At 36.4% G+C, this 15,199-nt stretch overlaps 1 protein-coding gene across 1 annotated transcript in view; it reads right to left on the reverse strand.

Annotated features, from left to right (window-relative positions):
* Positions 1 to 1,325: 1,325 nt before the first annotated feature.
* LOC129277476 (paired mesoderm homeobox protein 1-like) overlaps positions 1,326 to 15,199 on the reverse strand; it is a 28,974-nt gene continuing 15,100 nt past the window's right edge. Inside the window, exons 2-3 of the mRNA XM_054913647.2 lie at positions 10,531 to 10,736; positions 1,326 to 3,569 (exon numbers count right to left, since the gene is read on the reverse strand). Of these exons, the coding sequence (XP_054769622.2) occupies positions 3,222 to 3,569; positions 10,531 to 10,736 (554 nt within the window). The 3' untranslated portion in view covers positions 1,326 to 3,221. The remainder of the gene's footprint in view (positions 3,570 to 10,530; positions 10,737 to 15,199) is intronic.

A 15,199-nucleotide genomic window follows, 5' to 3' on the forward strand; every position in this document is an offset into this window, starting at 1 on the left:
TTGCATTTTTCGCAGCCTTGTTGAAAAACAGCTTTTAGCTGATAGGTTTTTTTTTACCGCTATTAAATAAACAAAATACAAAATATACAAAGTAAACCTTATTAAATTGCTTTGTCATTTCTGTCTTCGCCCGAGATCGAGCTCGAGGGGCGGCCCCAGTACCCCATCAGGGCTGGCTCCGTCAAACGAGCCACGACGATCAAATGGTTCAAAACTAGGTTTCACCCTCGGGGGAAGAGGAAAGATTTGGTTCAGATAACTTTTAGGAAGATTTTTATCGTCGAGACGAAACGAGAAAGAAATAGGCTGCGAAGATGGATGGGTATTCATATTTCCATTTATAAAGATCACAAACATGTCCTGTTCTCATGGGTTGTCGATATTTTTTTTTCTTTCGCTCGCTCTGAAACGCTTCCCCCAACTATGAAGTCTGCAGCCCTCTTGCAATGCAATTCAACCAATGCTAATTTCAGAATGTCCGTTTAGGCCTATTTGTACACTTTAAAAAATATTGGGTAAAAATGCTCCATGGAGTAATTATGTGTCCAACCAACATTGGGCATTTCTTTTGGGCATTTTTATTTATCCAGTGTGATGAAATTTTTGCCCATTCTATAATTGCAGTTTATTTTTTTAAACCTTACTGGACAATATGCTTCCCGCATTGGGTAATATACTGCCCCAAATTGGATAGACACTTAATTACCCTCGTGCTGGTTAAAATTTTACCCAATATTTTTTACAGTTTATTGAAGAATATGATATCAATCATTTTTGCTTAAAATACCAGTGAATTAAGGATGTACCACTACCTCTTATGCGATGAAGCTGAATTCCAAAGCGATCTTCTTCCAAGAAAAGCCTATCATCATTGCAATCGTCTTAATCAATGTCCTTGTGATCATCTAGGCCCGTAGTCATCATCACCACCGTTGCCATCACCAATATAATCGTCATCTTCATTGTCGTCGTAATTTTCATCAACGCCATCATCATAATCATTATCATCATCATCGTCATCATCAATATCAACATCATCATCATCACTATCATCATCATAATCATCATATTTATCTTCATCAACGTCATCATCATAATAATATTGTCATTATCTCCATCATCATCGTCATCACTATCAACTTCGTCGTCATCATCATAATCATCATTATCACCATTATCACCACCATCATCATCATCAGCCTCATCATCATCATTATCATCATCATCATCATTCCTGTCACAATATAATTTCATTTTCCTCGTCCTCTTTTATCCACCGAAATTTCATCTTTACAAAAATATTAAACTCGGAAGAATTTCTCCAATAGATTATGAACTACGAATTTATTTACACATGCTCGTTATGTCGCAATAAGGAAATGAAAATGGTTTAATATCAACAATTTAAAAGTCAAATCTACATAATTAAAAATGTATCTTATCTACACACAAAATTATAGTTGTATCAATATTGTTACATTCACGATTTAAAATCATCAATATTTGCATGGTGTCAGTCTGCACCGCTGCGCTTCGCTGGCGGTTTTTATTTTACATGGAATAATATCTTCAAATTCGCGAAACATTTCACGTAATACCAACATTTGCATCAACTCCTTGAACAACTCCACAAATCATGAGATCGATTCCTTAAATACATTCATCGTACATTTCAACATTCCACATCGATTCATTAATAAAAGTAATTTATAATTTCATTTTAGTGAACATTTTTATATTGCTTTTCTTTAACTTCATGTATACATCATTATTTCAGTGCCTGAAAAGTAATAACATTGCCATGAAAAGGGAAACAAACTAATAAATTTCAATTAAAAAAGGACAAATCATTTGAAAGATCCTCTTAAACCGTTCCAAATGAGTCATTTGGGATCAGTTTGCATGAGGACTTTTATTCATTCTTAGAATATAGCAAAGAGTTCTAACCAAAACGTTTAACACGGAGAAATAAAGGAGTGTTTACAAAATGAGTTGTAATCGACATTATTGTCAAATGTTTCAAACTTCAATGGAAGCAGGATGATACTTGCTGTATGTGTGCACCCCTCCTTTCACCCCAAATAAAAAAAAAATATTCCACTCTATTTCGTAAGCAAATAATTTTGCCAGGCTGGATTTTTTTGTCGGGAGGGGGGGTACAGGTGGGAATGCCATGTCTGGGAGCGTGGACGATCCTTTCTCATTTATTACTTTACAAATTCAAAATTTCAGGTGAAACCCTCCACCGGCCCCCACCGCCCCGCTAATCACATCCCAAGATCACAGTCCACTTATAACGAGATTTGTTGGGTTTTAATAAGATTCATGAAAATAGCAAAATGCTAGTCTCAACTCTCTCTTTTTTATCAATTCGTTCTTATATTGAATATTGTGTCTAATACTTTAAACAAATCATACAGTTACAGGTAAACACTGATAAGAAATTTTGATCTTAGGTATGAAGAATTTCACCTTTGGATCGAAACTATTTTTATGACGTTCATTAGGTGTTTCAACGGTGTTTAAGTTTCGTTGATGGAGTTTTGTAATAAAAGTAATTACACGAGGAATATAATTCCACTTCTGCTTAAAAAAATTAAAATTTTAGAAAGTCTCTGTAAAGCTGGTTCGATGTAAGAAAAATATTTTGTGGGATAAAATCACATTGAAAATATGTTGAAAGGATTTTTACAAAAACTGAATCATCTGATCATCTGTACTTACTTCTAGCTCATTTATAGAGACTGCAAGATTATATAATAGCCTTGTTTTCTTTTTCAATTACTGAATAGATATACATTTTTATTTCATCCAGTCATAATTAGATATACCGCTCCTTCACAGAATCGAAACAAAACCAAGTATAAGATGTTCATTTTAACTCCTCTATCCTTTCAACAAATTACAACAATGATCACTTGTCACAAAAGTGGACGAATCTTCCGAAAAGACCAATGTCGTTTAATCCACAATCAAACCGAATTGTGTCCTCCAAAAATATTTTTTGGCAAACGGAATTTCCCAATGCCTTATTGATGAAGGAAAGATGTTTTGTGACGTCATACATCTTGGTAGGAGCTAAGCTAGAAGATTTATCTGACGTTGTAGTCGTAATCAAACTTGGTCCGTATTTTTTTTTATTTTGTGTGAGAACCGTCAGTTTACAGATGAACACGTCTGACGCATGAAAGTGAGATAATAGAAAGCCTCGAATCTCGCTCCTAGATAAGTGGAATTTGTTGCATGCTGTATTCTCTCGCCTTTAACCTCAAATTAGCCCAACTTGAGCTTAGTCCTCCGGCGTTTTCCAACGCATTCATGTTCATCATTGACATGTGGCCAGCGGCTGCCTGCGACATGACACCGGCTAGTCTCCCGTAGGACGCCGCTGCGGCTGCGGCGGAGTTCCACGTGCTGCCGAGTTCTGTGCTGGTTGGGCAGGGACGCGGCGCCACTGGTTGTTCGACATTGACGCCGTTAAAAGGTCTTCTCCTGGCTGCGGCGACCTTGGCGGCTTGGAGGCTTCTCTCGTTACGACGAAACTTAGCTCGTCTGTTCTGAAACCAGACCTAAATATAAACGAAAAAGAAGAAAAGTAATATAACAATGAAAGAAGAGCAGGTCAACATATACATAAGAGAATATCATGATACTGCTATGATACAAAACAGGGCCCGACTTACAAAGAGTTACGATTGATCCAATCAATCGCAACTCTATGGAAATCTATCAGTGTCATTTTTTACAGGAAATGTGCAAAATGTCCTTTTTAAACAAAGGAGAACACACCGAACTGTCAAGAAATCAATGAATTTATGGATGTACATTCATATCTAGAAAAAGAAATGGAGCAAACATCAATTTTATATGTTGACTTTGCTGGCTTTCCACAGGTAAAATGATTGATCGGATCAACCGCAACTCTTTGTAAGACGGGCCCCAGAGCAGCTTTTGATGAATTACGAGAATGATAATTTCATATAGGCAAAATTTATCAATCAATGATTTACCAATGACACAAGATATATAAAAGTGATAGAATAAATATTATAACAAAAATATCAGGAATAAATAAATAAAGTGATTAAAGAAATATATTATAAATATCAGAAAGAAAAAAAAAATTGATATAAGTAAGACGTAAAGTAAACTCTGCCGCATAAGAGCGAACATTCCCCAGCTTTCTGAAATAAGTATTTGCCTTCTTATTCATGTTATTGTTATTGGATAGTTATTTCTCCTTTTCTGAACAGTTTTGAAAGTGGGGGCTGAGACGGAGGGGGGGGGGGGGGTGGCCATGAAAAAGAACACGTGAAATCAGATGTTCATAAGGTTTTTTTTACACGTTCATTATTTTGAAGGGGAATGAAGCCCACCCCCACCCATTCCACGGCTACTGTCTTTTAATAAGTTTAATAAATTTTAATTTATTTATCTCGATTTCAATATATTTCATTAAAACATTATCGTTTCGTTTGGGAGAGGAACGTCATTCAGGCCCTTTGATCCAATTTCTCTGCGCTAAATATTGGAAAGTCGTAAAACATCCCTTATTTTATGGAGGTGAACTTCTCAGTCCTCCCTGTGAGATAGTATATCCTTAAGTCCCTCAGGTTCACCGACAATAAACAACACTTCTGTCTGTATGTTATCATAACCGTGAAGAAACCTAACGAAACTAAAATATACAAATCAATAAATTATTTCATAATGTCTTAATATCCTCACGATGAGTCATTCGATCGGTATGAGAAGTTCATGAGGTAGAGTATGCATGTAGAAAAAACCTGTGTTTAACCTACATTGCTAAACAGTACTATACGATGGAAAGTAAAAACGCATTATGCATTGCCTGAATTACTTCATAAACTTATTAGGTATTGGGGAAGAAACATCTATGTTCAATTTGTATATTTATTGCTTTATTATTCAACATTGTTGTTTAAATTCTGACGCTTTCGTTAGAATTTAATTCTATTCAACTCTCAAAGACCAGCCGAAAGTTCTAGTATTTTTTTTTTGCTGTGCATCACTGCATGGAAATATCAATAATCAACATGCCGGAGTTTCCTGAGTTTAATATTACTACTTAAGAAAGAAAAGTCAGTTGACATTCACTCGTATAGTTTGTACAGATTTTATTGTGTTTGCATCTATATATTCACATTTCTAAACTTTCAAGTGACAGTGGCGCTTTTGTTAATATTGCTATGAACAAGAAGGCTACTTTGGATACGTTGAACTTAAAGTAGCATACTGAAAATGAATAATGAGACTTTAATGCATGAATAAGGAAAACATGCGTGTCAGCAAAAATCTAGTTTTATTTCTTATTCTTATTTTTATTTGTTCATTATTTTTATTTTTAATCTAATAAGATGCCAGGATTCACAGTAGCTTTTATCATCTGTCGATGAAAACCACTTACAAACTTTTCATGAAACGCTCCCAGGCCTTAAATCTCTGTAATTTACTATTTAAACAAATCGAATGAATAATCCACCCATTGGAGGAAATGTGTATCAATTCAATAGATTAAGAATGATTTTCACTTGTTATTGAGTTAATTTCACCATGTTATAGTGAAATTAGTATGAAAATAATGTTCGTGTGGCCACTCTAGATTCACTATAAATTGACGTCAATATATCAGAGTAGAGTGAACTAGTAATCAACCTTCGACGAAATGTGGCTGAACCAAACCCCTTTTTACACAAGATCCTTTATAGCATCAAAAGAATACAAGAAGGAAACAAAGTAAGAAGGGGTTACGAATCTTCAATGAACGAAGAGAAACGGAAATTATTCTTGAGAATATTTACAAATTGACGCCAAGGCTGGAAAGCAATGCTGAGACCACTTCCCTTTCTATGGAAACCCTAACTTAATTACCAATGGAAATCAACTGGCATCAAATCAAGCAGAAATCTGGAACCTTCTCGAATTTGTTTGAAAAAAGGCGATATTTGTTAAGAAATTACCGATCTCCCAATTGCACAATGTCATGGGCGTGATGTAAGAGCGTGAAAGAATTGTGTATCGATTTAGTTGTTGCGATTTAAAAAAAATTATCTTTAACAACCTTTAAATCGGTATAATTTTGGGGGGTTAAATATTCTATGGTGGACCATCCCTCCTCATAAAAAACACAACCTCTTCCTCCTCCTGCTCCTTACTCTTTTCTTACTCCTCCTCCTCCTTTCACTATCATCACTGACTTCCTCTTCGCAGCTTTCCACTCTGTATATCTTGTTTCCATCTTTAACTTTTAACCTTCTGCCTATCCATGCACTCAGTAGCGTTATGAGCCCAAATGTTTGGGGCGCACATGCGGCTGTGGCGCAAAATTTAAAAAAAATCAAAATGTTGACCTTTCTAATAGAAAAATCAAATTTTGTGATAAGATTTTGACATAATATTCAGAAATTATATCATATTTCACCTCATTTCCTTTCCTTTTCTTTCTGCCTTCTCCCTTTTTCTTAGTCATTAATATTTTGAGGATCAATTGCCCCCAAGTCGCCCACATCTTGTATGCAAGTGATTCCACTCTCCATTATATTCAGTATGATCGATAAGAAAGTGGGTCATGGACAACAAAAACAAAATATGAGACCATTCCTTGGGAATGAAAAGAGAAAGATGACGTTGCTGGGTGCAAATTTATGGTATCCATATAATACTTCGTGGGGCCAGGCACCACTCGTTTCGTCTTTCAGCAGACAGGGTGCTGTATACGCAACTTCGGCCAAACCTCTCAAAAGAAACACCGAACAAATGAAAACAGAAGGACGTTTCATGAGAAGTCTTTCCATTCATTTGATCTTATTATCAGCTCTCAGCCAATCAGGTGCAAGGATTTGCCGTAGCTTATAACAGTCATTCAAACAATTACTGACGATTTGTTTCATGTGAAATGCTCCCCCTGGTCAATGCCTCCCCCCCCCATCTCTCTCTCTATCTCTCTCTTGTTCCAGCGGTCGCACTTTAACAACACCGGGGCATCGTAAATTTACTCTTAAGTTGTGTTTTTCAATTATTTCTGGCAAAAGTTTATGAACTTTTCTCCTCCGCTGACCCTCAGAAAGGCCAGTGTTTGGCGGCAGAGGCTCCTACTATTTTGGGGAGTTTATCATGCACCGACGTATAAGCCCTTCATATTTTGTTCATATACGTTGTTATTTTGTTCACATACGTTTCGAGAGTGGCATGGTTTAAATACAGTCATGCAACTAGTGGAATGAGTCTGTATGTTTAACATGGCAAAGATGTTCTCCCGCATCGTAAATAAAAACCAAATAAAATTTAATTGGTTTAGATTTTAGTTTCGGAATGAAGGGTACCTTAAAGAATTACTGTGAAAGATGAATGGTACAGTGATCCCATCGAATGTGATTACGAGGAGCAAGCTCAAAGCCAGAAAAAAAACCTGGACCTGGCTTAACACTATACTTAACACGAACTCTCCAACTAAGCATTGAGTTGAATTGTGAAATCATGAACTTTTCTCAAGTTATTCGTATTAATTATTTTCTATTAAGAGAAGTGACATTGCTAAGACAGTAGTCAGGAAAATTTGAGAGAAAGCGTAAAATGGAAATACATGAAGAATTGTCTTCCATTAATTTGCAATGATTACGCATGATGAAGGTTGTGGTAAAGGAATTATCCGACCTAATGCAATTTTAGTTGATGATAGTGATGATGGTAGTGGTGGTGGTGGTTGTAGTGGTAGTGGCGGTGGTAGTGGTAGCGACGGTGGTGGTCACCTGGTGGTAGGGCCGATGGGTGGGTTATATGGTAATGATGTTGATGTAGTAGACTTTTGTTCTGTATTCCGGTGTAGAGTATGTTGACAACGACCATGGCCATATAACAAATTCAATTTATAGTGATAATGACAATGACGTTCATTGTGATATGTTGATAATGAATTTGCTTAAAACTCTATTTGTAATGATAAACCTTTAGTACAATTAATCAGGTTGCATAAAATCGATACATTTTTTTGCTAAATATTTACTGTGTAGCCCTATATTTTGGTGACATCACGCTCTCATCATTCTGATCGTGATGAAATGTTATTATACACGACTTTGATTATCAATTCCAACAAATCACATTTGTCATATGATTGTTCCCATGAAGGCCTACGTGAGGGGAGCTCTTCCCGACTTCACACCCCGAAAAAAAGGTGATAAAGCCCCTCTTTTCCATCACAAATACCATACACCTGGGGACTGTCACACTTTCCTCAGAATATCGATACTCAACATGAATTATTGCTTGATTCAACCGATTTAATTTATCCCTAAAGTGCACTTTGGCGGTATTAATTGCCCATCCTGGCACGGAGCGGGTAACCCGGCTGCACGTATATCTTTCACTAGCTCCTGACTCGGGCGCAGGGATCTAGTTTTGACACTAAACATGTGCAGTTAGAGATCATGTTGTCATTAATATTTAGAATATTTGATGTAGTTAGTTGTGTTGTCTGTCTCTTTGTCTCATCATGTTCATCGCAGCTGGTTCCAGAAGAATAGGTTCAAATTTACTTTACTCAACATTACTGTTTTACCAATATTAAATTGTAGAATAAAGCAATGAGTTTATCGGAGTATGAACGTATACAACAAAGAGATACCTACATACATGACATAAATAAACATGGTAAAAGGAAAGAGACATATAACTTGGATTATATTAATTTCTTTAAAAGAATAACAAACATTTAAATCGTGTTTCTTTCCAAGTTGACGCTTAGGGACAGTACACAACTTTTGGCGGGTTTTTTCATCATAATATGCACTCTTTGTTGTTGTTGTTTGCTTTTTGCGCCCCGAGAATGGCGCCTATGACACCCTATATAATGAAAATTCACCGTTTACTATAAAATAAAGGTCTTTGGTTGAATTCGATCACGTGACCACTCCTTTATTTCAGCTAACGTACATGTAATTATGCACGTTCTAAGTAATGATTCGTAATAAGGCATAGTTCTATTGACAAAATAATTAATAACACGAATCCACGTCACTATCTTAAAATACAAAATAACATATATCATTTTGCTCGTGTATAAGAGTAACGCTGTATATGCCTACATTTTCGTTGATGTTTCCCCTAATAAGTCTCCTATACTTTTGACCGTGACGTATTTTATTTTGATGAAAGGCGGCGATAATACCAGATCTTGTTGACTAGTATTTCGGAAGCACCAGCCTTGGTGGAATGGGTGGCCTGTCGGAAAAACCTCGACTCTATTTCACTTTAATTACACTCATGAGGGAGATTGGGGCATTCATTGTTTTTGTTTCGATGCTAAACAGATCAATATTTTGCCAAGATCCCATGGTTTAAGTCACAGGAATGCCACTGATAATGGGAAAACGTACTCTTGTCCCCATATATAATACTGTAAATATAAATAAGATGGTAGATTTATCTTAGTTCGTATGATATTGATATTAGATCTTATACTCTTCAGTATATACTTTAGATATTTGTAATTTATCCATAAACAACCAAAGTTTATAGCAGTGTCTCAAGAACACCTGCAATCAAGTTTTACTGCACTGTGTATAATCTTACATGTATTGTCCTAAGTTGCAGAAAAAAAAAACACATGAAAGAAAAAAAAACACTCGCTGAAAGTCAACACGGGATTACCTTCAATCTAACATTTCAAAGAAACGAGCAAGAATTATTCGAATTCGGAGACATTCGAATCCGAACGCCATTCCTATTTACGCTTTTAGGCAGTCACATACCTGTCAACGTCAATTCCATATCAAGTAGCGAACTTCAACTTAACATTTGACCTCTAAGAATAACATACTGAATAATGTTAGTTTGACCCGTGACATGGGGCAGAGGTATACCGGAAAACATAGTAATCATAGTTTTATGCCATTTCATGCATTTAGTTATTCCTTCCGAATTTGCATGAGCTTGCAATAATTTTGTGATGAAAATGCTCAAATGACGGGAACTGACAAATAGGAGAATTTTTTGCCGTTGAATGTCATGAAAACCAATTTCAAAATGAGATGATTGTAATGAATATTTTGCCAAGTTGATATGGTTACATTTGGGCGGGAAAGATACAACTGTTGAATATCTGTTTAACAGTTTTGTCCTTTTTTTTTACAAAAGGGATTTATGCCAGTATTTCACATTTGATTAATATAAGATAAACCGTTTTACGAACATATGAATAAACCTGATAAAGCATTCTTTCTAATTTTGCCTAGCAGCAAAACTCTTTTTCCATAAAGCAATTTATTTCCATCTACCTTCTTACGTTGCTATAAAATACATGATTAAAAAACAACTTTTATTGCTGTCATAGTTTTTTTTTATCGAGAGTGAAATTGAATGATTTCTTTTGCATATTTTTTAATTTTTTTTTATTTATCTATATATTTATTTTATTTTGTTTATTTTTTTTTCGGGGGGGGGGGCGCTTTATTTTACCGAACCAATCAACAACAATTTACAAACAATGATTAAAACACATCTCGCCCTCACCTGGACTCGTGCTTCCGTGAGATCGACCTTCTTTGCAAGCTCCTCGCGTAAGAAAGCATCAGGGTAGTGTGTCCTTTCAAATACCTTCTCCAGCGCATCGAGCTGAGCGGTGGTAAACGTAGTCCGATTGCGGCGCTGTCGTTTTGATTTGGCCGAGATGATTCCGTTGTCTGACAACGAGCCACATGAACCATCATCTAATAACCCTGCAATAAAATTAATGAAACGAAGATAATTATTCATTTTATCGCATTTATGTTAAGATTATTATGTTGGTGGTGCCGATGATGGATATTTGTTTAATCAGGGAGTAAGAGTTAGTTTAATCAGGAATATAGATATTTGAGGTGGTGTGGTAAAAGTAGTCACTGCACTGTAAAAAATGAAGTGCTAAATTTGAACTATAGAAAATCAGCACTCGTAGTGCAGTCACTATACAAGCACTGTAAGTGCTAAATTAGCACTTCATTTTTTACAGTGTGGCATCCCTGGCATAAAGAGGATTGGGATGGACTTGGGGCCCTGTCACCAAGCCCCCTCTCTTTATATCACCCCCCCCCCCCCAAAAAAAAAAAAAAGATTCGCGACAAAGAAATACAAATGAAAGTAAAGGAGAAAAATAAATCGTGTGTGAAAAATTGTGTGAACGCATAATAAGGTCATAAAACGTGTTAATACGACAGACAACAGGTTTCAAAGAGACAGTAATTTCTCTAAAATCGTGCTCACTTGAAGGTCAGAAACGATGGTCGCACATTCGGCCTTGCTCGTTCCAAGGGAAATTATTAATTAACTTTAACAAAATGATTTATATAACTTTCTAAAGAGAAACGAGATTGTACAGACACACCAACGACACTGACTCTGGTACACCGACCGATGGTATGTCACTGGTAATAACGTAATAGATTTGATCGGTATCGTTGTTATGACTATCGCTGAATAAAGATATCTATCTGCACTCTTCACGATCACCTGACCTTTTGATATTTCTTGGGCTGTAATGTCTGAATCACCCCGATCGGAATATATTTAGGATTTTAGCCCAAAAAAAAATCATCAATTTTTACTGTTAGCCGGCAATCGTTGTGCTTGAAAGTTACAGTTTAATCAAGTGACTATACATGCATTCATTGCTTAAATCTTGTTTGCTATACCTCGCGGATAATTTCCTTTCATCTTCAGAGATTGTCTCAGGGAAAGGAATTCACTGTGACGTGCTCACATTGTGGAACACTAACTATATATGTAAAATGTCAGCAGCATGAATAACAACCTGACATCGTCCACAGTTCTACCACCACACTGTGAACACACTGGTGTCACTCTGTCCTCTTTGCAGCATGGATTATCTGATAAAAAATAGTAAATTACAAACCGGGGACGATTCTATTGCTGGGGACCACTGCCCCCTATGATGGGAAAAAATTAGGAAAACGGGTCTAAAATCTGATATAGGACATGTAGAAAGAAAAAGGAGTACGAAGCATGAAATTACATACAAATGGATTTTGTGGATTTGGCGCCATGTCGGACCAACTCGCAACCGACAAGATTTGGTGAGGGGTTATCTTTTACATTTGGTATAATTGGAATAAATCCAAACTTGACTGCGCTTGTGGTCTTTCTTCCGTCCAGATTAGGGTATTGTCTCCTTTACTTGGCCTACATTTTTTAAATGGAACAGTGTAAAAACCAAACAACAACAATACATTTTATATCTGGTAGTTAAAAATTGATAGATTTGTGTAAGATTTTATCTTTTTGTCCCAGTAGGAAGTTTAAGTAAATGGGTCAAGGCTTTACTCCTTTTACGGGCAATTTACTCTAACGGAAAGAGGATAAATTTTTGAACACGTGCTGTCTGAACTGGATGTCGTAAGTCGTAATGTGAGGATAATTATCAAAAGACTGTATTTCAAAGATGACACCCGCTGGCCTGGCCTGGCAAACTAAAAAATGAATCGGGTATCTTCCATTTGTCACTTTCCATCCATCGGTTGGAATCATCTTCTTGTGATGTCTTCATCATTACTGCCTTCCTTCGATGGCGATTCCCAACAAACTTTCTCGATTGTGAAACCCGATTGGGCCGACGCGCGATTCCGGTGCAATTTATTCAAATGTCAAACAAGATTAGTTAGTTAACAGGCATTGCGAGGCTTCAGCCCAGTTGCAACAAGGCGCGGCCAAGACGTGTAACAAGATAGAAAAGAAAGAAAACGAACTGAAAGCAGATAAATAACAAGAATCATCCACAAGTTCAGGTGTCTATATTTTTCATTAGCCGAATTGATAATTTTCTTGGCATTTCGAAAAAAGTACACTGGATTAAGATTCATTTAGCTTCTTGCGAAACAAGACATGGACGCCGAGATTCGTCCGAAAGTGGCATTCCTTGGAGCATATCGCCGAGCGAAGAAAATATTTTAAACCCTCGTTGATTCAGGATAACCGAATCGTTATAATCAGTACGATACTTAGGGAACATTAGAGACATGAAGGAAATTATGTGGGAGTATGACGAGCAAATGGATCCATATTTAGGAACATTTTGAGCTTGCTAAGTTGATTACACGATTACTGGCATCTAAAAATAAGACGCTGGAATCGTAACAACTACAAATTTTGGGCAATATCGAAAAAGCTCATAATAGTCATGTAGCATATTGCAAAGAAAGTTGTGACCACGAAAACCTCACTGCCCTGAACTCACATACACACATGATTTTGAAAACAAAGATGGAAATATCACCACAGCTAAAAATTTGAGACAGGCAACCCCCCCCCAAAAAAAAAAAAAAATATATATATATATATAGTCATAAGAGAAATACCAAGTTTGGTATTTGGAGTCTAAAAATATTATATTTAAACAAACGCTATTTATTTTTATTAGAGTCCCGTTTTGCAGAGTTAAATCTGAATACAAAAAAAGTCATGTATATACACTCTATAAGAAACCATCTATAATTAACTTCTAACCGATAGAAACAAAACGAGAAAATCAAAGTGTGAATGGATGCACATCAATCATGTCATTTTGAAAACACGTTGATAAGAAACCTGCATAGTTTTGACATGCTGGTCAACAAAAAGAATAATTAGTGAGATTTAACGGACCAACACTCCCGGCGTCACTGCATGTGAAGTACGCCAAGCTATATCAAAATCAAACAAAATCAACACGACTTCACACGCCAAAGTGCACATTGCCAAAATTAATTTGCACATAGTGGATACGTATTTTGCTGTTGGAAATAATAACTAAATGTAAACGTCACAATATACATGGCAGGCGAACATTAGCCAAATCTATTTTTACAGGAATTTGTGTTGACGCTGTAATTGCATATTCGGCGCGAAAGTCTGCACTTTTGTTCGCGTTTAGCAGACGACTCTCTCTCAAACCTACAACCTTAATCCCCTCCCGTCAGGGGTGGTGTAATGAAAGGAATTAAATCAAGGTGAATTGAAGCCCTCTTCTGAGTAACATCATGTCAGTCATAATTCTCAGGTACATGACTGCATTAAATGATGAGCGATTCAATGCCAAAAGTGATATCGGTTATTAATCGCTTCAAACGTCTAGACGACAACAGTTGTCGCCCGTAAACCGGAAACGGGATTAAAATGTGCCACACACGTTCTTTGGCCGTGATTCTATGCCAATGACTTTCATATCAAAATGACAGTGCTCCGTCACTACTGCGATAATTATTGAAACTCGTATAATGACTCATTAAAACAAAAGGAATTGCTTGCACCGAAAAAACCTTCGATGGTATAATATACCTGAAACCACGGTTCATAATAATTTCTGTCTAACGCCACCTATATATTTTTTGGGGAAAAGTTTCGTCAAAGATCAAACAATACACGCAGAAACGGCACCATAGTATTCTGATATAGGGGGCAAGTATACCTAAAGGCAATTTGTTTTCTTCTCTAATTTGAATAACAGGGGTAATACAGAGTTACACGACCCACATCTTTCATTTTATACACTTATTTCTCACTCTTTGTCTTATTTTTGTCCTATGTTTTTCACTTCATGAAAAATAATGGGGGTCGCCCTTGTCGCCATTAGAGCAGTCCATGTTATCATGTAAAAAGAAAATTAATTTACATCACTTAGATCTTTGGTTTATTCGATTAATTTTTAAACTCTTTATTATCTAGATACCCTGCAAATAACACACTGGCTATATTACACGATATTGTCTTGGATGCAGTCCTATATATTTAACTCGAATCTTGTGATAAAAAATAATAGGCCCTATTTTGGATATGAATGCTTTCGGTGTTACATGCAGGTTTACTGCAGACTGATTTTGTTGGTTCACATAATTCGCATCATACATCACAACAAAGGGACCGTCGTAGAATTTTTAAAGATGTTTGTTTAACTGTTTAACTTGAATAAAATATAGTTTTGTCCTTCAACGACTGAAGAAAATGTGTGCCGAGACGGTCGTATGGCAATGGGAAGCCGCCCGTCGGTTCGGCAACAGACACCATCTTTCGATGTCCAGCACTTGCACAACTGCGCGCATTTTAAAGGGAAAACATTTCTACTTCCTAGTTGATTTTGATAAAAAGCAGAAATTATTAGAAATATAATTACTGAACTTTTGGCAACAATCCATAAATGACTAACAGCATCATG

Source organism: Lytechinus pictus, chromosome 15 (assembly GCF_037042905.1).
Source record: "Lytechinus pictus isolate F3 Inbred chromosome 15, Lp3.0, whole genome shotgun sequence".
Classification (NCBI taxonomy): domain Eukaryota; kingdom Metazoa; phylum Echinodermata; class Echinoidea; order Temnopleuroida; family Toxopneustidae; genus Lytechinus; species Lytechinus pictus.